This window comes from Lethenteron reissneri, chromosome 19 (assembly GCF_015708825.2).
Source record: "Lethenteron reissneri isolate LAM-NWPU_2019-01 chromosome 19, ASM1570882v1, whole genome shotgun sequence".
Classification (NCBI taxonomy): domain Eukaryota; kingdom Metazoa; phylum Chordata; class Hyperoartia; order Petromyzontiformes; family Petromyzontidae; genus Lethenteron; species Lethenteron reissneri.
Window position 1 is genome coordinate 14326919 of NC_083797.1, and position 27687 is coordinate 14354605.

Genomic DNA, 27687 nt, shown 5'->3' on the forward strand with positions numbered 1-27687 from the left:
TCCGACGATTTGGACTTGGGACGCACCTCGTTGCTTTACCATCATATTGACACAGGGGATGCTGCCCCTATTCGGTTAAACTCGCATCGGATGAGCCCGGCTGAGCGAGAGCATGTTCGAGGGGCAGTGGATGACATGTTGGCTGCGGACATAATATCTCCGTCTAACAGCCCATGGGGCGCGCCTGTTGTTTTGGTTAAGAAGAAGGACGGCAAATTGCGATTTTGTGTAGATTTTCGTAAATTAAATAAAGTGTCGGTGGCAGATGCGTACCCCCTGCCGCGTATGGACGACTCTCTCGATGCCTTGTTGGGGGCAAAGTTCTTTTCAACGCTAGATCTCTTTCGGGCTTCTGGCAGCTTCCCCTTGACGAGTCCTCGCGGGAGAAGACTGCTTTCCGTACGCCGCAGGGGTTATTCCAATTTAACTGTCTTCCGATGGGGTTGAATGCGGCCCCTGCCACTTTTCAGAGGTTGATGGAGTTGGTATTAACGGGGTTGCAGTGGGAGACATGTCTGATATATTTAGACGATATTATCGTTTTCAGCCGCACATTTGACGAGCATTTATCGCGGTTGGAGGCTGTGTTCACCAGGATGCGTTCTGCTAATTTGAAATTTAAGCCTAAGAAATGTCACCTACTGCAACACTCCGTGCGGTATTTGGGGCACATCGTCAGTGCGGACGGGGTGGCCACAGATCCGGACAAAACTGCGTGCGTCCGTGACTGGCCAACCCCTGCCACGGTGGGGGATGTGCGTCGGTTTTTGGGGTTCGCCTCATATTATCGGAGGTTTGTTCCAAATTTTGCTACGATCGCGAGGCCTTTGCATCTCCTTACGGGAAAAGGACACAAATTTGCTTGGGGACCGCCAGAGGAGGCGACGTTTCGAGGCCTACGCGATCTATTGGCTACGGCGCCGACGTTGGATTATCCGGATTTTGAACATCCCTTCATTCTGGATACGGACGCGAGTGACACGGGCATTGGGGCGGTGTTGTCTCAGTCCAAAGGTGGTGTGGAACGCGTGGTGGCATATGGTAGCCGGGTTTTGTCTCCCGCTGAAACCCGCTACTGCGTCACACGCAGGGAACTTTTGGCTATTGTTATTTTTCTCCGCCAATTTCGACCGTATCTGTACGGTCGTTCGTTTATTGTTCGCACGGATCATGCGGCCTTGCAGTATGCTCTTAAAATGGACCAACCATCCGGCCAGCTGGCGCGGTGGTTGGACACGCTGCAAGAATTTTCCTTCCAAATTCACCATCGGAAGGGAGTGCGTCACGCTAATGCGGACGCACTTTCCAGGATGCCGCAGCGATCCCCATGCGCATGTGCATCGGGGACGCATAGGTGTGGCCCGATTCAGCACCCCCCTCAGCCTGTCGCACTGGCAGTCGAGGTGCCTGAAGCTCCGCTTGAGCCGGGGCCGGCTGATGGGGGACCGGCTGATGGCATTTTACATCTCCCGAGGTCTGTGTGGATTCGGGAACAAATGTTGGATGATTCTTTGGTGACGTTACGTAAGCGGCCTGTGAAGGGGAGTGGGGGTCTCTGTGCGGGGGGTGTGCCGGAAACCGCTCTCCGTGATGGGTTGCTGATGTGGAGGGAAGGGATACAGGAACGCTGGCGTCTTGTTGTACCGGCATCATTGCGGTACGAAATGATTAGGACTCTGCATTGTGACACGCTGTTACATCTGGGGGTGCAGAAGACCCTATTGACGCTGCAGCGAGATTACTATTGGCACGGCATGACGACGGATGTCGTCGGGCACGTTCATGCGTGTCCCGATTGTGCCCGCCGTAAGCCACCTAAACATCCATATGTGCCGCCGATACAATTTATTCAGGTGTCTCGAGTTAATGAGTTGGTGGCGTTAGATATTTTGGGACCCTTTCCGCCATCCGCTAAGGGAAAAAAATATTTGCTGGTAGGGGTGGAGTACCTCTCCCGCTGGCCGATGGCCTGGCCTTTGCCTGACCAGTCAGCGGCGTCTATCACAGACGCCTTTCTATTTGGGTATGTTATAGACAAGGGGGCGCCGGAGAGGCTCCTTACAGACCAAGGCCGGAATTTTTCGTCTAAATTGTTGGGGGAGGTGTGTGCGGCTCTTGGAACAAAAAAAATACGGACATCTCCCTACCACCCACAAACGGATGGTATGGTTGAACGGCTAAATCGGACCCTGTCCGCCATGTTGTGCCACACGGTTAGTGAAAAACAATCGGATTGGGATTTGCATATCCCTGGGGTGCTTTTAGCATACCGGATGACGCCGCATGCGGCTACGGGATATTCGCCGTTTTTTCTTATGTACGGTCGTGAAAACGTACCGCCGATTAATGTGCAGTTGGGAACCGGAGCGAGGGGACCTGCTAAGCCTCTTCCTGACTATATTCAGGACACCGTTCGCCGAGTCACTGTGGCTAGGGAAGGGGCCCGCATGGCTACGGCCAGAGCCCAGGCTCGGAACGAGCGGTGTGCGCGACGTTCAAAAGGGGAATGCCGCTGGAAAACGGGGGACCTGGCCTGGCTCCATTGTCCACAGGTGCAGCCAGGTACCTCTCCTAAGTTACATAAACCATGGCAAGGGCCGGTTCGCCTCATCGAGGTTCCCAACCCACAGTCGGCGCGTGTTCGGTTTCGATCTCGGCGTTGGTTCGTCCACACATCTCGGTTGAAACCATACGTGGCCCCTCGACCTGATGCGTCATCTCCTGAGGTTGCCTTGCCGGGGTCTGTTGCTGCCGACTCGCCCTTGTCTGTGCCTGCTGACCTTGCAAGAGCGCCTGTCGTGCCTTTTACAGACGAGCCGGCCGTGACGCGGCAGGGGAAAGAAGACTCAGCTCGGGGTACGCCTACCACGGCTGCGGAACCTTTGAGACCCGCAGCCCTTCCAACCCCGCCGCGGACGCGATTGCGGGACGCCTCTGATGTTGGGCCTTCGAGAATAGGGGACCGGGACGTTGCCAGGCCTCCAATGGCGACAGACGAACTTCAGCCTGTCGCTCTTAAAACCCTGCCACGTTCCCGCTCGGCGGGAGGGCCGCCGACCGTCCGGGACGGCCCGGCGACCCGCACCCGCTCAAAATCCCTCACATTTCGTTAATTATTGTGTTGTGTTCTTGTTCTTTCGGTATATTATTGTGTGTTCTGTGTCCTTTTTCGTATTCGGTCGTGTTCGCTCGCATTGCTTGTTGGAGTTGTGTTCAGCCGAGGTCGGCTGGATTTTCTCTACGGGGGAGGGTGGTGTAATGCGGGCGTAAACGACCTCCCGGAAGTGACGTCATGGGGGGAGGAGTTACGTCACGTGGGGGAGAAGGTTCAGGTCTATAAGGGGAGAAACCGGAAGCAGTAGGGGAGTGATCGGAGACTGGGAAAGTGTGAGGCCACGCAGGGCGGAGAGTGAGAGAGAGAGTGGCGAGATCGCCACACACACAGACCACGAGGAACGGCACCGTCGGCCAACGGTGACCGACCCCGGGGCAGCAGGAGCAGCGAGGAGGCTGCAGAGAGCAGCGGGTCTGCAAGGGCGGAGTTGGGCAGCGGGGGTCTGCACGACAACACAGCAGCGGGTCTGCTAGGAGGGAAGTGGGCTACGTGAGCGACAGCAGCCTGGGGCTGCAGAGCGAAGAGTATATAGGGGAGTGCCGTGAGGGGGCTACGTGAGCGACAGCAGCCTGGGGCTGCAGAGCGAAGAGTATAGGGGAGTGCCGTGAGGGAAAAGAGATCGAACCCAAATAAAGGACACAGGACAGAGAGAAGCGTCCGAGTCTTTTATTACACTAGCAAAGGAGGTCCCATGATATACTCAAGTGTGATTATATATTTTAGTGACATCCTTACGTGTCATAGCAATGCAGATGAACGCCAAAAGAATAATCTAAGAATCCTGTAATTATGTGTATGGTTAATGCGGTATAACTTCCACCAGTCAATTCAACAAACCAGATACTTTATTTGTACTCCAATTTGTATTTACACCAAGCCAAAATCGCATCGCCCTGAATCAGCTGTCGTCCCACAATAACACATGATGTTCCATTCCCTACTAAACTATGACAACGGAAGAAATTTAACTCATGCTACCTCGGCCTCATCCTAATATTTCAGATTCAATCAATAACTTCTCAAGTGATATAAATGGCACTTTATGATCCAGTATGCATGCTGGATTTATTGCCACTTTCTTTCGTCACCAAATATAAAGATAACTGCTTAACTACCGGTATTCATGCAAAATGGAGTCAGTCATAGATGATGACATGTATAGCAATGTGACCACACAAACTCACTACATTGAACCACCCATCCTATCCTCACATGCCCAGTCCCATATTAAAACTAAATACCCGTAGCAAGAAACTGTAATTCTAGGGTTAGTGGTAGCATTGATGTAAAGAGCATATAGCTTTACTCCTGTGGCTGACTGAATGCAGCAATTGTGGCATTGGCTCCGCTGTTGACACGCTGCTCTCCATTGGCGAGCTTTGGGGCTTCACGGTACACGCTCATGACCTGCGGGAGAAACAGAGAATGGGTGGTGTTTAAACGTCAGTACCTACAGATAAACAAATATGATAGCAATCATACCTGGCCAATACCAGCCTGATTCCTTATGCCAATCCCACCTTTGCATTGTGATCGATCAAGATAAAGTTGTCATCATCACACCTTGCCATCGCTTCTCATATTTTAGTGAATACCTAGACCCCCAAGTTTTACGATGATCTTGCTCCAACTTCTGGTTTACAATGTTTCCTTTTGATTGCAAACCACTGGAGCCCACTTTCAATGCCAGTCTTGGTAACAGACCATTATTATCAATCTAATTAGAAGATTGTAAGCCAGTTGAGCTTTACATTGATATTGACAACATTGACAATTATATTGACATGTACAACAGTTATAGCAATAATTACATTGACAGTTACATGATTTTGGCCGTTGTTTTGACCCTAATATTTAGAGTAGAACGTCGATTATCTTCTCTCTTTGATGACACAATCTTTTGAGTTGTAAGGTATGTTGCATTTATAGACTTGGCTAATTAGTCTCAGCTATTGAATAACATTTTAAAATAGACCCATATAGCAGATTTGCTTCACGTGTATGCAGTTGTTAATCACATATGCATATCCCCTGAAATGTTCAAATTGTTTATACATTAGCAGTATGTACTCTCCACATCACCGCAAAATAATTGGAACTATACTGCATATAGTTAATGGCAATGATATTTCTACAGTATTACATGTTAATAGTGACAGCCTTATGATGTTAACAACTTGGACAGTGGCAGCCTAAACACTCACGTTGCTGATCCAGGAGTTGTAGGCTGACACACGGGTGAACACGGTGGGCTTGCGAATCGTGTTGCAGCCCAGAGATGAGACGTAGCTGGTGATTCCCTGCACCACCCAGGCATTGTCCGACCGCTGGCAGTTCAGTGGGCCACCTCCATCACCCTGTGGTGCATAGCAGAGTACAGCAATGCCTCACGTTAACATTGGATCAAGAAGAATTGGATTATGGGAGTGGGTGGCTGTGATAGAAAATGCCACCATGCCTCTCCAAACGTTGCTAGCATGCGTTTGGCTTTGTAAGAGTGTGGGCATCGAGCTCCTGTCCGAAAGTTTTGAGCTCCTGTAGTAACAGGTGTCTGTGTGAGCCAACACTCGTCAAGTGTGCTTCAGAGCCGTGGTGCTAAGTAACAGAGAGATATCGCAGAATGCCAAGGCCTGATCCCTTCTGTCCCCAACTCGACTATGCTGCCTTTGTTTTTTCCATGCACATGGCACGATCTGGGAGGGACATATTGGCTACAGTATTAGTTTATCTACCATATTTTATTTATGTCATCCTCTTAATATCTGGATTTTATTTTGAGTAACTCTCTTAATGTACGTGAATAAAACCGTCAAATTTGAATTTACTATTAGTTATACAAAAACACTGCAACTAAATTGTCAATAATTAGATATATAGGTAGAGTTATTGACGAATGTGTTGAGCTTTTAGTAATTTATGCTTGTGCACCACTACCAACATAGCATCGCCAAATAACTGGGTTATTGAATGTTGATGCGGAGGGTGCATAGTAAATATTTGAAAAATGCAAGTATAGCAAACTACCGTTATGGCCTTCCTCAAATATTCCCATTGGAAATTTTACTTAATGAATTGACGCGGGTTGGCTCGCGTTGCGCTCCGTACGCACATAGCACGCAGAGCGGGTGCTGCCCCCCGCGCAGATGACGCTGCTCTTCAGGCTGCTCCCCCACCAGCTGGGCTGGCTGCACGTCGCGTAGTCCACCACGGGCAGGCTGGCCTGCTGCAACGCGCTGGGGGAGGGGCCGCTGGCTGCTCACACGCACAGATATCGTGGAGATGGAGAGCGTTGGTGAAAGCATCGGAGTTTGGTGGCGTTAACAGGCACTCCCCTATCGAACCGTCCATCTCTCCGTGCTCAAAAGGGAAAAGCAACATAACAACACCGCCACCCTACTGACAGACTACTTCCCACTGTTGACTCTATGCAGAGTTGTGTTCATTGTGTCATCCCTAGAAAGATTAAGGGCCGAGTCAAACTGCAGGGGCAATTCAAACGTTGGATTTAAAGCACTCCCCAAAACTCTATCTCCTCTTGTTTCAGCATGCACGGGCAAAGTAGCACTAATTCTAGATTTGAAGCTTTAGTGACTGCAAGGATTCATATTCTTAGGTTTTTTCGGTAAAGTCACGTAGGTAAAACATCAAAATTAATAAAAAATAAAATAAAACAAAAATCACGACGTTTCGGAGGCAACACAAGTCTCCGTCATCAGGTGGGACCGTCACAGCCGGATTAGCTGCATCAACTGAGGCAATGATTCAAGATGTAATCCCTTAAAAAGCAAGTTGAGGGGGAGGAGAGGGGGGGGGGAGCTCATCAGAATGTGGTAGCCAATGAATGGAACGCATCGGGAGGGGGAGGGCAAAAGAATGCACATATCTGCATTTCCCATATCCCCTCCCTTGGATGCTGCTAATCCTGCATAATGCACGGACACAAGTAGTACTAATTATTTTGTCAAGGCGCCCCCTTTCCCCCCCCCCCCCTTCCAACCCAGCTTATATATATGCTCCAAGCACGTGTGCTGTTTCATTCAGACGCTGTCGCCTCGACAGACCTGGTTTCACCTTAGGACGGCTGCTTGCGTTGTGGCCGAAACGTCGTGAGAATTATTTTATTATGTTTTATTTTTATTATTTTATTACTTCCCTTCTACGTAACTTTACCGAAAGAACCAGGAAGATCCTCTTGTTTCATTGACAGGGAGTGAACGTTACTTACTGGAAAGGGATCCCCAGCCCGTGACGTAGCACGGGTAATTGTTGGGCAGGATCTGGTTGGCGCTGGGCAGGCAGGCCGGGCGCACCGTGCTGGAAAGAGCCACGGGCGACGCAATCTTGAACATGGCGATGTCGTACCTGTGGGGGATCGAGACAGGGGCAGTCGTGATGTGACGCTCAACACCGAACATACAACAAGCAATGGGGATTCAGCGCTGTGCACAGGAGAACTTCCCTTAACCCGGGTGATGTGGGGGATATATTTCGTGGGGTTATCCATGATTTGACTCTGCACTTATTTGTGGGGACAGATTCATGAATAATGGGAAGAATAGGACCACAGGTAATAAGACGTTTTGTTGACAAAACAGCTTCTGCAGATAATGGAGCCATGAGTAATAGGGTCAAATACATGAGTTCTACTGTATATTTTAGTTATTGTATCGTAAGCATTGTATGAGATGAAGCAATAGCATTGTGTCTCGACTGTCTGTATATTTTCAAACACAGAATGGGCATGGCCTGGAAGCAGTGTGTAAGCACAAATCAAGACATCTCATCGCCTTGTCATTAACACTGCCGTATAACACTAAATGTTACTTCTGAAGAAAAATTATTCTTCAGAAGTAGCATTTAGTGTTATATAATTCATCATTGCCTAACATTCCAATTATACGTTGTTTTACTGAAAGGCAGTGTCAATGACGTGCTTCGAGAGGGAAAATAAATGTCTGTCTCTTTGTGTCTTTGTAGAATGTATCTGTACATGTTTGTATATATATGGATATGTATCTGTCTATTGCAACTCGTAATGTCATAGTGTCACGGAAACAGTGCGCCCGTGTGCAGTCTCACCCATTGGCCGGGATGCTGGGATTCCAGTAGCTATGCCAGGCGATCAGGCTCAGTGCAGGTGTGACTTGCCCCGACTCGGTTGTGGACACACTGTGTTTTCCCAGCACCACCCTGTAGCTGTAGCCACTCCTGCACGTTGTGGTGAATGTGGGGAGATAACAGAGCGACGGGCGGTCGTAATCACTTACACCTGTAAGCATTGCAGTGAGGAATTAGTAAACAGAAATGGTGCGAGTTACATCATGGTACTTTCACTGCCACATTGCGGCATCGTGTAAATGTCATTGATAGAGGCCGCCTCCTTGCTCCCAAGATACATTGCTCCAACTTTGGTGTCCACAATGTGGTACAGGAAAATACTCTACAACACCTGGGACCCGGTGCAGTTGCACCGCCTGCACACACGAGAGCGACGCCACTGGTGCCGTGACTCACGTGTAGCAGCTCGCAGAGGTGAGCACCCATTGACTATCAATGAGGGTTCCTCCGCAGTAGTTGACCCATCTTCCTCCAGAGTACCTCTGCACGAGCGCCTGCAATGCACACGCAGAAAAGTGGTGGTAGTTACGGTTTTTTCTCCAATTTTTTAATCTTGCAATACAGTACTAACTCAGCCCTTTCGTCAATCCACTGACCATTTGACCAGGCCTCACAATGCTAGTCACAGCTGGTTGTGAAGGGGTGGAATCTGGGACTGGTATGGATTTCACTCCCTACTAATATTAGCAGTCGCTGGGAATGTAAAAAATGTAGCATGGTTCGTCGCACGGTGCATAAATCACTGCGCTTCCACTATCCCATTATAGTCACTGATTCAATGTCATTGAGAAGAGTGGAAGATCTGAACATTTCATGATGCACACATGCAGCCGTTTTGCCAGTGCACTCCTGGATGATGTCCTCCACGTGGCATTTAGAACAATGGATGCTGCTGCACTGTGATCGACTGACAATGCTTCGTGTGGCTGTGATGGCTGTTATTCAGCCTATGGCTTTACCTGCCAAGGCCAGGAGTTAGCGCGAGCCTCCACGCCGTTCACCACGCGGATCTGGGAATACGCTGCAATCCCACAGCTCTGAGCAGACACCTCAGCTGTGAGAAACAAAAGGACACGCGAAACAAAAACAAAGATCCCCGTATAGCCTTAACGAACTGTTGGGGCAAGTGCAGTTAATGAGCACCTATAAAGACCGGTTGCGGCACACGAAGCGGTGGGTAGCCAGCACCACTCCCAGCCGCATTTGTTTTCCGAGTGGCGATGTTTACACATTGTAGCAGGTACTCATTTGTGGTTGAGTAGACCTAGGCGAGGCCCAAGACCGACCTTGATAATCGTCACTGGTGTTGGTCGTGAGCGGTCATTGAACTCGGGTCGCCGCGTTAGTATCACAGGACGCTAAGCGCTACACTACCTCTCCCATGTGCATACACACTATAGTACACACACAATAATTGTGATGTGTTTTTGGGTTGTACCTTATGCATTTTGTGTCATGTTTTATTCCATGTACTAGCAACCTCTTCTATAACTAAGTCCAGTTCCTGAAGAAGCTAGAGTGATCACTCCACTAAAATAAATGTGTGCATGGCAATCACTCACCACCAACCAGCAGAGCAGCGCAGACGAGAAAGGCGAGCATGGCTGATCGAAGAACTGGAGTTGATTGAAGACTTGGAGCTTCTTGTGCACCAGTGTTTCCTTTCCACTGCCGTGTCTCACTTTGGGCCGTCTTGGTTCTTATACAGAATCTGCTGTCCACGTGAACCCTCAGATTGCAATCAGAAAACTTCCCTATCTGCAAAACTGCCCAAATCAAGTTGGCATGCAAATTACAAATTCAGATATTTTTTTTTCAACATGAAAATTAGGTGTTATTTTTCTGTATTGGTCAGCAGTAAGGGATATATTGTTTATCCTGCTGACAATACCAAACCAAATTTAAGGACAGATTTTTGTATCGGTTAGGTTATAGTGGGATACGTGGAGCTGACCGATGGTTGACAGATTTGGTCACTCCCATAAATGAGCTCCTTAGGCAGGCAAGGCTGCGTTGGCTGGATTATGAAGCCCACATGCCCATCCACTGCATGCCCAAGCAGCTTCTGCTTGGCTGGATAAAGGAGGCTAAAAGAGCACGGCACGGGTAGATAAATTATGGACTAATACTGTATAGGAGGATGTGGAGCTGATCAGACTAGCCGATGACTGCGGAGGAGGCTCGTGAAGGACACGACTGGAGAGTTGGAGGCAGTTGCCCTCCAACAACAATGGAGGTCAGAGGAGTGTCGCCCAAAGCAACGAGTGGAGCGCGAGGTGGACAACGAGATGCATGCGGCATTGTGAGCATTTGTGTTTTGCTGCTGTGCGTGTTGAGTGTGTTACATTATTATACAAAAACATACACACACAAAACATACACGGTAAATAAATCGTTCTCATAGTCGTTGCCTTCACAAATTCCAACCGATGTAAACACTGTTAGATTTGAAGTTTTCGTGACTGCAAGATTTGTCGAAAAAACCTAAGAGTACGATGTAATACTCTCCGGGAATTACTTTTCAACGCGGAAATGATCATCGTAGCAGTGTGTATTGTCAAAACATCACCCCCGTGTTTTGTAGAATAGACTTAATTTTGTAAACCGTGTGTAAACGAAAAACGCGTTCGACTAACACAAGTTGGGCAGGGTTTTCCTCTATTTAGTATTTTTTCCGGGCTTAAAAAAAGCTATGTGTTGGAAAGTTCCATATGTATACCAGAAGTGGTATCATTCTTGAAAAACTACCAACAATCTTTAAAAAGTTCACAGTCGATATCAGATGGTGGCAAACTCAAAATCCTGGTTGGTGGCTGATTGAGCTAATTATCTCCTCTCTGGTTGATAAAATGAGTACCACGAGACTGGTAGATTCATTGAGCGACTGATGAGGTGGATTACAGGACCGTGTGTAGAAGCGGTCACCAATTGAGGTCAACATTACCAGACACTTGTTTAAGCTGGGAGATACTTCGGCTTGGCACCAACAGGTCGGCGACCCAGGGATAGACCTGAAACCTAATTCCAGATGGTGGTGATGATAATGAAAATGTTAAATTGGACTTTGATGGTTATGTGTAGAGTCAGCTGTGTGACATTTAGGTGATCTAGCAGAAGGTAGCAAGCATTGTGAGCTGCGGTGGCATTAACGGAATTGACCACAATCATCTCTTGCGTGGCGAAGTCATGAATGGCCAAATTATAGGAAGACAAAAGTGGCCAGGTGTGTACGCGTTTCTATCCATACCCCACTCTCGTGTGTCGTCTTGGCCTCAGCAAGTAGTCAATGACAGTACTTTTCCAAGTCTCTCCGGAAATATTACATTGGAGTTATTTTGTCTATCGGCAGGGACCCAGACTCAGAGTAGGACCCCTAGCCCCTGGGAGTTGTGTACCCTGTGTAGTTTTGACCAAGAGTAATAAACCCTGGCGGAAGCCCCTAACCATACCTCCGTCTCCGAGTACGTCCGTCGGTAGCTTCTCTACAACTGGTGTCAGAGTGTCTGCACTGCTGCTACAATGTTTACATCGGGAGCGGAGCGCAAGAACCCAGCGACGGGACGATCGGAGGATGAAGACGGCGGGGAGGAGGCTTCGGCAGTGACCCCGGAGTCCGGGGCTCCGGTGACAGGCCCCGAGAAGACGACGGGCGGGGGTGCCAGCTCGCCGCCACCACCGCTGGAGACGGGGAGCACCCCTGCAGACCTGCTGAGGCAGCTCCTGCAGGCGATCGCGCAGCTCTGCGCCCGTCTCGACATCGCGGAGGCGAAGTTGGGTCCTCCCGGTCCGCACTCGGGATGGGAGCAACTGTCAACTGCCGGGACGCCGCGAGAGGCGGCCGCCATCTTCGCCGCGACGCCCCAGCTGGCTATTTTGCCTGCGACGTCGCCAGCGGCGGCCATGTTGGTTGGGGCGCCTCAGGCGGCCGCCATTTTAACTGCGACGCTGCAGGTGGCGGCCATTGTTCATGCGACGCCGCACGTCGGCGCCATGGCTGCCATGGCAACTGCGACGCCGTTGTCCACCGTGGGTGCCGCCGCGACTTCGTGCCACACCGCGCGCGCGGGGTCTGCCAGCGGCGATGCCACAGCTCCGCACCATGCTGCGCCCGCCGGGGGAGCCCCAGGTACGTCCGGGGCTCCACACCTCGCCGCACCACGGGAGTTGCCGAGGGTGCCGCCGTGGTTCCGGCCATCGCCGCGCTGGCGGGGTACGCTGCGGGTGTCGCCGTGGCCCCGTGCATCGCTGCCGCGGCTCCTCACGATGCCGCGCCGCGGAAGTTGCCGCGGTTCCGAGCATCGCCGTGCCTGCGGGGTTTGGCGCGCCCGCCACCGCGGCTGCTATAGTTGCCGCGGCCGCGGGGTGGGCCGAGGGTCACGCCGGGGCACCGCACCTCGCTGTGCATGCGGGTTTTGCCGCCGGCGACGCCGCACCAGGCTGCTATTTTGCCTGCAGCGATCGCGGTGGGGGCCGCCGGCGACGACGCGGCCCCGCACCTCGCGGTGCCTGGGCGTTGCCATGCCGACGCCGCGGCTCTGCATCTTGCCGCGGCATGGGCAGCAGGAGCCGCCGCTCGGGCCGGCGCGCGCCTGGCAGGAGCTGCGTTGGGCTGCTGGGCTGCTCAATTGTTCAATTGTTGTTTGTTGGTGTGTGTTGTCTGGGCCATCGGGATTCCGCCTTTGTATTGATGGCAGCGCGTGATGAGAGTTTCAAAGTTTTGAAATTTGATTGATTGTTGTCATGCTGCCTGGATGTTGTCGGTTGGTTGTGAATATGTTGGTTTGTGGTTCTGGGACTCCTCTACTTTTATATTGTTTACAGCCGAGTCGGCTGAATTTTTTTCACAGGGGGGGGTGATGTAGAGGAGTAGTGGAGAGTGGTGGCGTCGTGTGCGCTGTCCGGTGCGGTGACCTCACGGGACGTGGGGTCGCACGCGCTGGGCAGTGCACGTGACATCACCCCTCCGAGGGTATATAAGGGAGACCCCGTAACGTAAGCGGGGTCACTATAGGAACGGGGATAGTAAACAGGGTGAAGAGGGAACCAGGGATAGTGAGAGGGATCAAATAGGGAGTCTGGGGAGAAGCCGGTGGTAGCCGAAGAGGTGCTTCTCTCTCCGGTCGGTGGAGTCGGCAGACTCCACGATCCGACACGAGAGAGAGACCGGAGCTAGCCGGCAGGGACCCAGACTCAGAGTAGGACCCCTAGCCCCTGGGAGTTGTGTACCCTGTGTAGTTTTGACCAAGAGTAATAAACCCTGGCGGAAGCCCCTAACCATACCTCCGTCTCCGAGTACGTCCGTCGGTAGCTTCTCTACATATGCATAGAAATGTTTGATTTGAACCAGCTAATTTCTGCACTCGAGCAGGTATTGATGTGATAGAGTTTTCTAAAAGGCATCACCCATCATGACTTTCAAAACTGTTTCCCCATTGTCCTCAGGCAAACTTGGTTCATTTGAGGCCACATCCTCTAACCCCTGACTGGTATTCATAATAACCTCTCTGTCCTAGTCTAGAATATTCAACTTCCTTTGTTAACATTTGCTTCCTTGACTCTAACCTATTTCACACAACGGTAGTACTCTGACCAGTGTAATGATCAGCATCAGAGTCTATATTTATCCTGGAGAAATCCGATGATCTATGAAGCTCTTTTTCATATATTTGCAGTATAGGTGGGTCAGAAAATTACAACAACAAACAATAAAAACAACGATAGGAGTGCAAATTATAAGAAAGGTAAGTAAATCACAACTGTATACGTAAAATAGATAAAGTATATACGTCCAAGTTGCACAAGTACACCAGTTTCCAAACTTGGGCAAGGCAGCAAAACAACAGCTTAAACAGTCCGAGATCACACCAAAACAACAGATGGTCCCTCAATAAAATTGCCCATTAAATGTAACTATTAATACATGTGTAAGCATGAAAGTTACAAATCAAGTTTTTAATCACAAACGATCGTTGTATAACGAGATACATTTTGGAAAGATGACCTGAAGGATGCATCGGTGGCATTGTAGCAAGAAAGTCGTTGGCCTAATGTATGTCGAAAATTTGCATTGTTATCCCCTTTTACGTGTGAGTTTTCTCCGAGTACTCCAGCCTCCTCCAATCTTCAAACATTCTGTAAAAGAAATTAGCCAAACAATCCAAGCAGCATCCAACTGGAAAGAGCCTTGAGGCTTACGAATGCTATTGTGGCTAAATTATTTATTACAACGTTGATTTACTGGAAATATCATACATCGCAAGTGCATTTTTGTATCTTTTGTGTTTAAATGGCAGGTTATTGTATTGCCTATTAGTTGAATCGCAGATCGCAAGTTCAAATCTTGGTCATTATCCCCCCCCCCCACCACCCCCAAACATTGATTGAGTCTTTGCTCTTGTTTGTTCTTTTAATTTGCGAAATTCTCAATCTCTGAAACTAAAATTTTAAATGTTGTCCTATGTTGCCGAATTGTTAGTGCATTGATAATATATCAAAACACCAAATTCCCGTTCAGTTATTCTCAATTTCAGCTGCCTTTCTTGTAATAACAAAATGTATACCACTAGAACTTACATAATTACAGATTGTAACATAATTGATTAATAATTCTGGCAAATACAGAGGCTACGAAATGTGTTACCGCTTCAAAGATATGAAGAATGTTTCACATTAACATTTTCTACCAACTCACATCCAGTGCAAAGGACTGAGTTGATCCATGTTTTACAACTTCTGCAGCATCTTGAACACATTGTAACCACTCCCATTGCTATTTTATTTGTTTTAAAGACCAGGGGTCGGCTCAGCCCATCATCATTTCTGGGTTTATTAAATTTGCTAAACTTTGTGTACAATCAACAGTTGATGTACTCAGGGGAGTCTGGCTCCCCACTGCAGCAATGTGGAATTTCCACTCCTGGACCGGGACTGCCAAAGAAGAGCACTGCCCAACTGTGTATGACTTGATTTAGATTTTTATTTTTTCACTGCAAACATTTCTACAGGCCGCTATTATACATTTATTATGAATGTAATCTGTTGGAGATTCTGATTAAATGTCAGATGGTGTTTGGTGCGTTGTTTTAATATGTGAAGAGCTGACCGTTTCTCCACTTCTCTACCCCTCTACATCTTCCGGCATCTGGCCAAGCGAAAATGAGTCATCCAAGTGAATGCATGCAAATTACTTGGAAAACATAGATGGGACATTATGAACAAGATAAGGCAGCCTGGAACCTGAGCGTGTGCAACACAATCAGAGCAGATAGTGGTCTCTGTAGTGAAGTCACGATACAAGTGACCCAGAAACATAGTGGTTCCTTCTGTGAAAATTTGCATGTGTGTGGAAATGCCCATTTTTTTAATGTTTAGAACTAAGCAATGCCATGGAAACCCAAGGCATGTGTGGAGGTTAGGACATGTGTGGTTTTGTTTATAGCGACCTTGGAAAAAAAATCACATTTGGTGGAATTAATATGTAACTACAGCCCTTGGTCAATCGATTCCTGGATAAAGGCTTCCCTGTATCGCCACGTTAGTCAGTGCAGGCTGGAGAAGCAGAGGGGTCCAGGACTGGTTCACACTGGACTATCCGCTGATGTTAGCAGTGGCTGAGAATCAAACTCAGTTCCACTGGGTCCGTAGTGCAATGCGCTAACCACTGCTGACATTCTAAATGTGAGTGCGGTCCTCTGTCCACCGTGCATTTATCGAATGGCAATGCACACAAGAGCATTGTTTAGTGAGTGACGTATTACACTGGTATTCAGATCATAGGTGCAAATTAGAAGGACAGTGATCTTGTTGCTTTCTGTTCTCTGGAGATGTAAGAATATGTAACACTAGCAGTAACACGTGGAACTTCTGTGATAAACCTGTGGAGCTGTGCAGTACTGTATAAGAAGGATGTACGCGTTCTAGATCCAGATCTGTGTCCTAGTTCTCATGCTGGAGCGCCAGATATATATGTCAAGCTATTTCATATATAAGTGACAAGTTGAGGCCACCTTAAAGTAACTGTTCTGTCCATTATGTGCACTCTCTGGCACTAAATGACAGAATGCACAGGGATGGAATTGATATTCATATTCTTAGGTTGTTTCGGTAAAGTCACGTAGGTAAAAACATTAAAAAGTAAAATAAAATAAAAATCACGACGTTTCGGAGGCAAAACAAGCTTCCGTCTTCAGGTGGTACCGTCACAGCCACGACAGCTGTATCAAGTAAATGAGAGATTGCAGGAGCTACCACTCCGTTTATATGCAATCTCTCATTTAGTTGATACAGCTGTCGTGGCTGTGACGGTACCACCTGAAGACGGAAGCTTGTGTTGCCTCCGAAACGTCGTGATTTTTATTTTATTTTACTTTTTAATGTTTTACCTACGTGACTTTACCGAAAAAACCTAAGAATATGAATCATTGCAGTCACGAAAGCTTCAAATCTAGAATTAATGGAATTGATAGCCTGGTTCGGAGACTTGGCCACATAACCAGGGAGAGGCAGGGCCAGTTATTTCATAAGATGCAGTCTCCACGCTGAGCTCCATAATGTTATGTTAATCCATCATATTTGCAGCCCTTGAGACAGAACACTTGTGAGTAATCAATATTTTTTCTGGTGTAGACTTCACGAGTGTATTGTTAGTGCCACGTAATGAGTTTAAAGAAGTAGTGCACACTGCATGTATTAAACGTGCTCCAATATGAGACATATTCAGGCATAAGCCCAACCAATTCATTCATTTGGTTACAGACTGAGAGAAACTGTGAGACACTCTTGAAAATAGCCGCCCTGAATAATTATTGAAGAAACATCCAACGCTGCCTGGGGCAAGGATGATGAAGTCTACCTTGTGGTATGCCCGTGTTGCAATGCTTGGTCGGTTATCTTTCAGCCAGTACTGTTTTGATACCACAGGGATGAAGTTTGGCTAGCATCTACTTTGGCATTCACCACTACTTGATGTAGCAGCATAGTGGCTGTGAATTTAACGAGGGAGTTCAATGTTCAATTAGCTAACGACTTTATGTTTCGATGTAACAGTTTTACCCTGAGATAGGTCCGTCTCCACCCCGTTGGGAAGACGGCCACGCTCATTAAAAGTATCAAGTTCAAAAGATCAGCCCGAGTTCTGACTTTGTTTATGAGCCAGGGTCTACAGTAACCCCTTTCCAACCGCGAGGGTTAGGTTCCTTAAAGCCCTCGCGGTTGGTAAAGTGTAGGGGCCTGTGGGAAATAGGGGCTTAGGGGAACCATGGCCGCTGTCATGCTCACCATAGCTTAACTAAGTTGCATGTTTATTCACCAAACACCGAACAAAATACAGTACATTACACAATAGCATAGATTAACTTTACATACCTTTAATATTAACGGTTTAGATGACGATGACAATGAGTTGATGTGGGGAGGGCTGGTTAGAATAACTAAGGGGGGGCTCAGCCCACCCTCCCCCTCTTCCTCCGGCCACAGACGCAACACTCTCATCGTCACCACTCGCTGCACGCTTCAGCTCCGTGATTACGGGCAAAATGAATGTACTCTACAGTATGTACGACTAAACAGTCGGACAGCAAATCAAATTTGATTCATTCCGCGGTCAAAATGATGTATACTCTACTTTGGGTGCAAATAAAAGTGTGTGCATTGAGATGCTTTTTTTTCCCCTAAAATTTCTACAGCTCAAGAACCAGGGCAGTGAATGACGCACTCGCTGTTGTGACTTTACACCTCAGCGTTGCCAACTCCTTAACATGAAAACGTCGCCAAATTAACCTGAAAAGTTCAAAGCTGCAAATGACAAGAAACTCTACACCACAGAAACAGTAACTCTGGAAATCATCATCTCCTGCAGGAGTTCAACTCTGAGTAATCGCTCTGTGATGCTGGATGTGATAACCAGCGAAAACGTTGAAAACGAATTGTCAAATGTTGTGCATTGCGCTTCAACATTCCAGTGTGCTTAAGCAATTAACATCTGTGTTTGTACTCACGCGATATGACCAAAACGAAATCAATATTAACGAATAAATATCTTGTTTGTGTCTTGAAATCACGATCTCGTGGCAATTTCGCCACAGCCGTTTGTCTGTGTCGCCCTCTGGCGGGGGACATTCTAACAGGAGGCAATAAGACTGAAGCTTGCGCCATGTTTTAACAGCCGTTGCCCATGGTTCCCACTCCTCAGGCTGCCGTTACGAGACTCAGATATTGATAGTGAACCCCGAGAATATTAAAGCTGCCTTAGTTTGGCTCTGTACGTGAGTCTCGTGCCTTATACGAGATCATTATAGACACGCCACAGATTTCACCTGAATCTCTTTCTCTCTGCTCAACAATTGGATAAATATTGTGAAATGTATTGCTCCATATGTTACATAGGGGAATATTATGATGTGTAAAATGTGTGTTGAGATTTCTGGAAGGAATATGTAGGCTTTGAAGCAAAGTGGGACAGTACTGTGGCGCCCATCTCGCCACAGTGGCCAGATGTTAACTACATCGCTCGGTATACAGGAGGTCTTGAGTTCGATCTAGACCCTGACGCCTGTATATTTGCAGTTTGCATACTCTCCCCGTGGTCGCGTGGATTTTTATCCATGGGGTTAAAGTATTTGGCTGCTATAGATTTCCACATAAGCAACTTCGTTGAGCTATCATTTGTGGCCAGGTCACTTATGAAAAAGAGATATATTGCCCAATGTGCTCTACCTGGTAAAATAAAAAAACAGTTCATAGTTACAATTAGTTATTATCTCAAAGAGTAACACAGTGACTGATTGTGCCATGCAAGCAAGGGTGCCACCATATTTTATTTGAGGGGTACGTGATATCGTAGAAAAATCTGGACAACATATTGTTGTGCAAAAACACCAGGGCATTGCCTCGCTCACTTTGGAATCTGTTAAGAGACATGCATATATCTTCGATTAATTAAAAAAACATCCTCCTTATTTGTTTATTGACAATGTATTGGTTCACATTAACAAGCGTGCCTCCAGCATGTACTCTTCATCTCACAACTATTTTCATTTGTCAGTGTATTGACTACCGTTCACTTGCACCCGCGCGCAATTGAGATTCGTCTTAATTTCTGCCTAACTCTTGCCAGTTAGTGCACGGTTTGAGTACACAAGTCCGATTTATATATTGAATAACACTAACAGTCCTTTTGTCAACCCATTGTCTGACTGACCATGCTTCACCATGCTTGTCAGTGTTATTGGTGCTCAGTCTCGGTTTGAATATCACTCGCCAGTGATGTTTGTTATGGCCGGGAATTAAACTCAGGTCACGGGATTCATAGTGCAGTGCCGTAACCACTGCGACTCCGTTCCCCACCAGTATCATGACACTTGCTACCACAGACCGGGCAGCACGGCAAAGTGTGGTTAAAAAAAACCCTCAATGACTTGCCATTGCCTTTGGGAGGCCCTCATTAAGCAGCATATTAACAACGGGCTGTTAAAATATATATATCTTTGCAAACTACAATTTCATTCCATTAAACGTACAATGTTGTTACGGAGATATAAAAAAAAACCGTGCACTACTCAAATTACTTTATATAAAACGAATGTCTTCACATATGCAAATTAACTAGGAACCTCCATTTCCTTGTGTGGTCACAAGGTATTTGTGATATAATCACCTGATTTATCTTTGCTGATGTTCCTGCCTATGCGCAAGTTTAATGATGCATCATCTAGTTCCTAAACACTGCGTGCTCAAACATTTCCCATGACGGACACCGCATGAGGAGGCCTGCATCCAGTGATAGACATAAAGCTGAAATAAATGTGTAGGATCGATTTGTAATTTTCGCATTTTGGCGAAATGTGGTCTAAAACTGGTTAGACAAGGCCATATAGAAGGACATCTTGGTGTAGGCCGATCAGTTTCAAACACAATGCATATATTATCAGAGCATGTTTTGCCATAAGCGCGTGTGGTTAATGCAGCCTTGATTCCTTGCAATAGGTGTCTACTTGGTGTTTGAACATCTTAACACCTGCTAATGCAAAAGGGTAAAACCTATTATTGTTTCATCGGAGAAATAATTATAACTGATCACATAGCAGGTGATATTGCCTGAATGTGTTATAGGAACTTTAATAATAATCCACTATACCTTAGGAAGCCTCACTGAGTCTCAGTACTCTTTATCAGGAGGGTCCTGCTAACATCGGGGTGTTTCATAAATTCCCTTAGTGGGTGGCTATTTGTGGGAGGAAACGGGAGAACCTGGAGAGAACCATCCGCGTCGTGGGACAGCCATTGGGGAAGATCTGTTCAAACGTGGCGCAAACCCACGGTACTATCGTCACATTGTGCGGGACGCCTCCTCTTCATAATTACACCCCCCCCCTCCGAGGGCATCACGAACCAGTTTTAGTGTGCAAATAAAATAACGTGAGTGGATAAAACAGGATAATAGGATCTCCCCCCCCCCCCCGCCTTGCATTATGTAACTTCTGACCTACCTCTCCTGGACATTTGTGGGGGGGAAAAGCTCCGTAAGGTTATAATGCATTTTTATAGTTGCATTATGCAAACTATAAAAATATAAACGTGCATAGAACCTGCTCGCACGCATATTTGAGATTGACTATTTGTATCGGAAACTACCTCAGGCAATGCAAATACTCTATTTTGTTCCAAGTTCCATGTATAAACCCTGAAAGCATTTCTTGTGCTGGAGGATTATATATATATTTATTTCATTACAAAGGATAATTTACATGCAGGAAGCATTTTTGTGAGATTCTGGTATGTTCGGGCGTGCATTTATGTCTGCCTATTTAATTTATACCTGCCTGACATGTCAAACGCTTCATGATTGTAGTTGACGTTAGTCGTGCCCTGCAGTCGGGAACCGTCTGTCGCAGAGGCTCTGTGATTTGATGTGCTTGACTCGCACTCGACATGTGGTTACCGTGGGAGCCATGGAGTCATCTTGCCCGTCTGAAAAAACTAAACGGATGTGCTCACTTACGGGGAAAACCCAGTGTGGGTATTTTGGCAGGGCTCAGTTGAAGCCATCGCATTGTTAATTACACTTGGCCAGATCGTAGAGAACAGCTGGAAATTTGTATAGGTGCTTAACATTTGTTTTTTAGTCTTTAACCAAGCCTATGCTTTTGTATGGAGAGATGGACTTAGGGAGTTCTAGGTTGTAGTGGCATCCACAGTAAGACAATCAGACTGTTGCAGAATGTTTAATGGGACTCGGGATTTTATGCAGCTGGGGGAGGGGGCGAACACCATAGAAAATTGAGATGACCATTGAAATTGCAATAAAATGTCCACTCTTCAATCTGTAATATTGGATATAACAGGAAGAATGTGTTGCTCCACCTATGTTATGTATTTATGTTCACTGATATACTGGTAAATAATCTCGAGTGCGTAAATGGCTTAAGTTTATCCACCACATTGTGGATTACAAAAATAATCATGGCCAACACCAGTAACGATTATCTGAACCGGTCCTAGACCTTCCCTAGGTAGACTCAGCCTCAAATGAGTACTTTGTGCGATGTGTGCAATTTTCACTTGGGAGACAAAGGCGTCCGGGCGTGTGCTGGCGCTGATCGCTACAAAGTATGACCTGTGTTTTGATTTAGTGTGCTGATCTTAAAGGTGCATTGAAAATTTACAATACTCCGATTGATGCTCCTGCTGTTGTGGAGTGACTCATGCAGCCAGCTATGGCTGCAGGGTTTTGGTAGTACATGTTGTTTATGCCATTTATTGTGAAAATTCCGTCAGTTCCTATGATTGCTTTTTCATTGCCTTCATGGCTTTATTTTGGTGATTTCGAAAAGTGTATTGGTTTAGCCATGTTTGTGTTGTTGTAGTACAGAGTTAGACTGATGGCCTTAATCTAAGTTGTCTTGTGGTTGTTGTTGTTGTTTGACTTGCATCCCACTGGGATTTTTGCACACAGCGTTGGTGTACGATGTTTTTTCTGCAATATTTTTGCTGTCTTTTCTTGGATTTTCTGTTTGCACTTAGTCACATATTCACTTTAAGATGTTTTTTTGTTCATGTTTTTGTTTTTTGTTTGTTGCGGTTGCACCCGATTCAAGAGCTGAATGGCTCACAGGGCTATACCTAATAAATGAACTTGAACTTGATCTTAATAGGTGCTCACTTACAGCACTTTCCCCAAAAGTGTATTAAGGCTATACGGGGGATCTTGGTCATTGTTCACAGATGGTCCTTGCCTCACACTGCACTCCACGAATATTACCGTCACTGGCAATTTGTAAAAATAAGCAACCTTTAAATGAAGTAAACATATCATAAGCCATTTCACAATGTGATATTTTGAAATTTAATATTTGTCCCTCCATAGTAAGTCCATAACAAGACAAAAATTGGCAGTGGCTTTTTAAAACTCTAAACATATTTTTGTTATTGAATAGGGATTACATTACCACAATTTTAGGTGACTTTAAAGGTGCCCATTATGTGGTCACAATCTTAAATATCAGTAAAAAATAAATGTGTGCAGGTGCAATGCTCTCTTGCAAATGTCATTCTATTTGACAAACTGTGAAACCACGCACATGTTAAGCAAATACAAAGGATGGCATGTGCCTGTGTCTTATTCTTCCTACATTATTTGTTCAACCATTTAATATCTTGCTGCTTCGAATGCAAACGCCGCTGTATCTTTTGACAAATTCTGTACGACCCAAGCCCCATGTGATGTCACCCGACGCGACATTTACGCGAGCAGGGTAGGGGAATTGGTGGGCCGGCGCCACCCGAGGTCTTGCCGGCGCCACCCGAGGTCTTCCCGGCGCGGCGAGTGCTGTTCCAGAGTAGCCCCCTGCCTCTGTCAGGCCCTCGTGTGCTCGCAAACTCCGTCGGGGGCGCATTGCGCGGCCCCCTACCACTCCGCCCGGCCTGGTTGCGGCCTCAACCGGCCTGCCCCCAGCAGGTCTCCATCTCGTCCTCAGGTTCCTCATCCCCTGTATAGAACAGTCCTTCCCCCAAGTGAGGCCCTCCTGGGGTGGGGTACTGGCCCCCCTACTCTAAGTGCACATGCGTGTGCGCCACAGGTTCGTCATCGCACACCTCAGCTGGGCAACCACTCCACACCTGACGACCTCACACAGGGATTCAAATTCGACACCCCGCTTCGTTGAGCCTGAGACGCCCATGTGATCACCAGTTTACATATGAGTGTGTCTCTACGTAGGTGGAGGATGTCTCTAATATATGGGTGTATCCGTGCGCGTATGTCGCCTCAAGGTGCACCCTTGAGGTGCCCACGGCACAAGCGTCAAGGTACCGTCACCGCCCCCTAGTGGTGAGCGACCGCTGGGTCCCTCTCTAAAGGGTGCTTCAAATAAATGTTAACACTTAGAAGGGACTATCGTTATTAATGTAAAAATAACGGATAATACACTGTAACATGATAACAAATGTATGTTAATACAATAAATAAGTCAAAGAGTCTCCACTTGTTCTCCATCATTGTCAACACATGCCTAGAATCTTCTCCAGGCATTTGTTGACAACCTGAAGACCACCCCTGGCCAACACACAACCCCTAATCCCCCGTCCACTCGAGGTCACGCGGCCTTCGCACGGCCCAGGGAGACGGTTCATCGGCGTGAACACCCTGTGCACGCCTTGCTGGCGGCAGGGAATATTTTCTAAACTGAGGGACGACCCGTTCTGGTCGTGCCCTCTCATAGAGTTAGTTACTGTCCCTAACAACATCACCCACTCGCGCGCACACACACAAACGCACCATCAACAATATAAAAACCGAGACGATATGGATTGTATATAATTTATTCTCTAATCCTCCGGTTTGACTGTGCTTAGAGAGGCTTTCTGGTGTGCCTCGACGTCGTTGTGCATGGCGACGGTGGCACTCGCACCCAGGAGTTATCTAGTATAAAATTGATGATACTATATATTACAGAGGATAATATTATATGATGTAAAACGGATATTGAGATTTTTTTTCGAATCATGTAGAGGCTTTGAAACAAAGTGGTACAGTACTGTGGCGCCCACACAGTAACACAGTGACTGCGAGGGGTGGGGCCGTGTGCGCCCCCAGATATCCCACAGAGCACACACAGCCCCCCCCCTTTGGCGGCACCAAGGGGATTAAGCGCCTGGAAACCCAACGCCTGGCGCCAAGGGGATTAAGCGCCTGGCCCGCCCAGGGACCCAGAGCCGCCAGCAGCCCCTCCCTTCTCATGTCACTACAAATACATCGAAGCTAAGGGAGAAGAGGTGGCCATGTTTGTGAGACCCCAGCCCCTTAATGCAGAGGCACCCAAAAGGGCAATGCAACTCAGAGAGTTGGAGATAACAGCCAAACGGCAGGAAGGATGGAAGCACCATAGCAAGTTACAACTTTACTTGGTTAATAACGTCCTTCCAATGATTGCTCAGCTTATACCCATCTTCTCACTTAGCATTAAGAGATCAAATGTCCACATCTGCTTGGGACCTTGTAGATAACATGACTGTTTCTTCTGCCGCGACAATGTCAACCAAATGTAAAGTTAACCTGATTGCTAAATTCAACATCCTGTCAATAAAGAAGCCAGATCCACACGTGAAAAAGTTAGATGTTAACAAGATTGTTATCAATCAGAGTAACAGCCCAATTTCTGATGGCCTAAAATCTGTACTAGCTAGAGAGCTGAATTTTGCAGTCACCCCCAAATACATCCCAGTGGATGATATTGCCCAGGATGACGTAGCCCTCAAAGGTTTGGGACACATCCCAGCAGACGTGGCAAGATCTTAAATCGCCGCCATCTTCAAAAACACTAAGAAATCCATTAGTAACATCAGCAGGGACGAGCGCTCTGAGCTTACTCAATTGAAAAAGAGAGATGACATTGTCATCCTCTCAGCCGACAAGGGCAATGCCACAGTCATCATGGATAAAACCACATACAACAACAACATCCAGGACCTTCTTAATGATGTCAGTTATACCAAAATCAACGAAGAGCCTACCAATCGTCTGGCTACAAAAAACAACAATATCATCACTAATCCGACTTCTTTAATCGAACCGACCAAGCAGCTCTCTCTAAAACCTTGGGCTTGCTAGACCACCAAGATTTATGGCCTTCCAAAAATCCATAAATAAGGTACTCCACTCTGGCCTATCGTATCTACCATCAACTCACCTACCTACAAACTGACACAATTTATGTCTGAGACCCTGCTTCTATTCACGGGCAAGACCACCTCAGCAGTATTTAACTCAACTCACTTGGTTTCTCTAATCAAGGACATTTCACTGTCTCTAGATGATTTGCTTGCCAGTTTCTTTGTAATCTCTCTGTTCACCAAGGTACCCCTACCTGACACAATAGCAATCATTGAAGACTTGGTCCAACAGGGACTGAATCCTGATGTACCAACTTTGGTGAGGCACTGCCTTACCAACACTTACTTCACCTGGAATGATATATTCTAAAAACAAAATGAAGGTACCCGTATGGGTTCTCTCTTATTACGAGTAGTGAAATTTAAAACAGATACCATCCTGACATCCACCATACGTTCTTCCCTGTGGAAGAGATACGTAGATGACACTTTCGTCATCTGGCCACATAGCAAACCAGCAATGAACCAATTTTTCAACCACATCAATTCCATACACCATTCCATCAAATTCACAATGGAAGTGTAAAATGATGGTAATGCTACCATTCCTAGATGTTTTGATCGAGAAGAGGCCTGATGGCTTGTTGGGACATTCTGTCTACAGGAAGGCCGCCCACATGGATTCCTATCTAAAGCCTGATATACACCACCATCCGGCCCAGAAGAATTCCCCCATCAAAACACTACACCATAGGGTCCACTGCATCTCCGACCAGCGCCACCTAGCCAGTGAACTGGAGCACGTACACCAAGCTCTCAAGATGAATGGATACTCAGACCGCAAAATTCGCAAAGCTGTATCCCCAACCACGGGGAAACAACGATCTGAGGACCCAATCAAAACCATCACCTTGCCATACATAGCAGGTGTTACCAAAAATATTTCCAATCTTAAACAAACACAAGATCCAGGTCCGATTCAATACAGTACACAAATCCGTGATTTTTTTCCATCTGTGAAGGATGTCATTCATGACATGCAATACCCTGGTGTCTACAAACTAGGTTGTGTCTGCAGCAGCAGTTACATTGGGGAAACGAAACGACATGTCTCGGACTGTGTTCGCGAACACAAGGCAGATTTTAAACACGACAGAAACCAATAACTCTGCCTTGGCTGATAATTGTTATAACTCTGTGGGCTCGCACGATGTTGTTTTTCCGAGACCAAGGTACTCTGCAAACATTCGGGCTACTATCAAAGATTAGTCTATGAAGCTATCCAGATATATAAACACAGAGATAATTTCAACCGAGAAGATGGAAATAAGCTGAGCAATAATTGGAAGGACGTTATTAACCAAGTAAAGTCGTAACTTGCTGCAGTGCTTCCATCCTTCCTGCCGTTGGCTGTTATCTCCGACTCTCTGAGTTGCATTGCCCTTTTGGGTGCCTCTGAATTAATGGGCTGTTGTCTCACTAACATGGCCACCTTTGCTCGATTAGCCACGATGTATCGATGGTTCTGGCTGTGTGGTGGGTTGTGTGTCTCACTGGCGCAACCACCGTTGCGGTGGTTCTCTTATGTGGCGACGGAAGCTCATTTACTTTGACATGCTTATCTCTCTTCCTAATCTCTCCCTAATCTCCCCATTAACACAACTGATGTGCTTGTGTGCAGGGATGGGACTCCTTCCCAGCTCGGACCCCGTCTGCTTGCCCTTGGCCAACATATATAACCTCTTGTTGTAGAAGCTCTCTCACTGTGTTCTACTTGGTTCAGCAGTTCTACTTCTGGATAATATTTTTCCACCTGAGGACGATCGCTTGTGTTGTGATCGAAACGTCGTAATATATATTTTTTTCCTACCTACGTGACTTTACCGAAAGAACCAAAGAGTAAGGTTAATAATGTAAAAAATGGGCTTAAAATAAGGAAAATAAATGAATGCATTACATTTCAAATCACTAAAAGCCAAAGAAAAGTGTCTCCCTGTTCAACCAGTGTTTGGCAGTGTTCACTTCTCCTGGTGGGCCTAAGCCAGTGATGAATATTCCCATTACTATGGTGTGGGGTATCTGCCTATAAAACTACCAACCAGGATTAGAGGTTGCGATCCTCCCATAGCGTGTGTATTGCATTAAAATATAACTTTTTGCACATGCTGCATCATTTATAAAAGTTTAATACGCCTAAAAAATACTTTAAATTCCACCACTTCTCTCCTGCTGACACCCACCTAAATATCAGACACGATGGCACGCCTTAATTTGAAACGTAAATAATTTTATTTTTGCATGCTGTTTTGGTTGAGAGTTGGACTTCCCTATTCTGTTTGCCCCTGGAG

The 27687-nt window shown here is 46.8% G+C and overlaps 1 protein-coding gene across 1 annotated transcript; it reads right to left on the reverse strand.

Moving 5' to 3' along the window:
- Nucleotides 1-3942: 3942 nt before the first annotated feature.
- On the reverse strand, nt 3943-9948 carry LOC133344315 (chymotrypsin-like elastase family member 2A). The gene is made up of 8 exons (XM_061554416.1): nt 9796-9948; nt 9193-9287; nt 8630-8727; nt 8195-8323; nt 7341-7477; nt 6225-6367; nt 5320-5472; nt 3943-4522 (listed from the first exon to the last, which is right to left on the reverse strand). Exons 1-8 carry the CDS (start codon nt 9833-9835, stop codon nt 4418-4420), a joined length of 900 nt encoding a protein of 299 aa, XP_061410400.1. The 5' UTR covers nt 9836-9948; the 3' UTR covers nt 3943-4417.
- Nucleotides 9949-27687: the final 17739 nt, after the last annotated feature.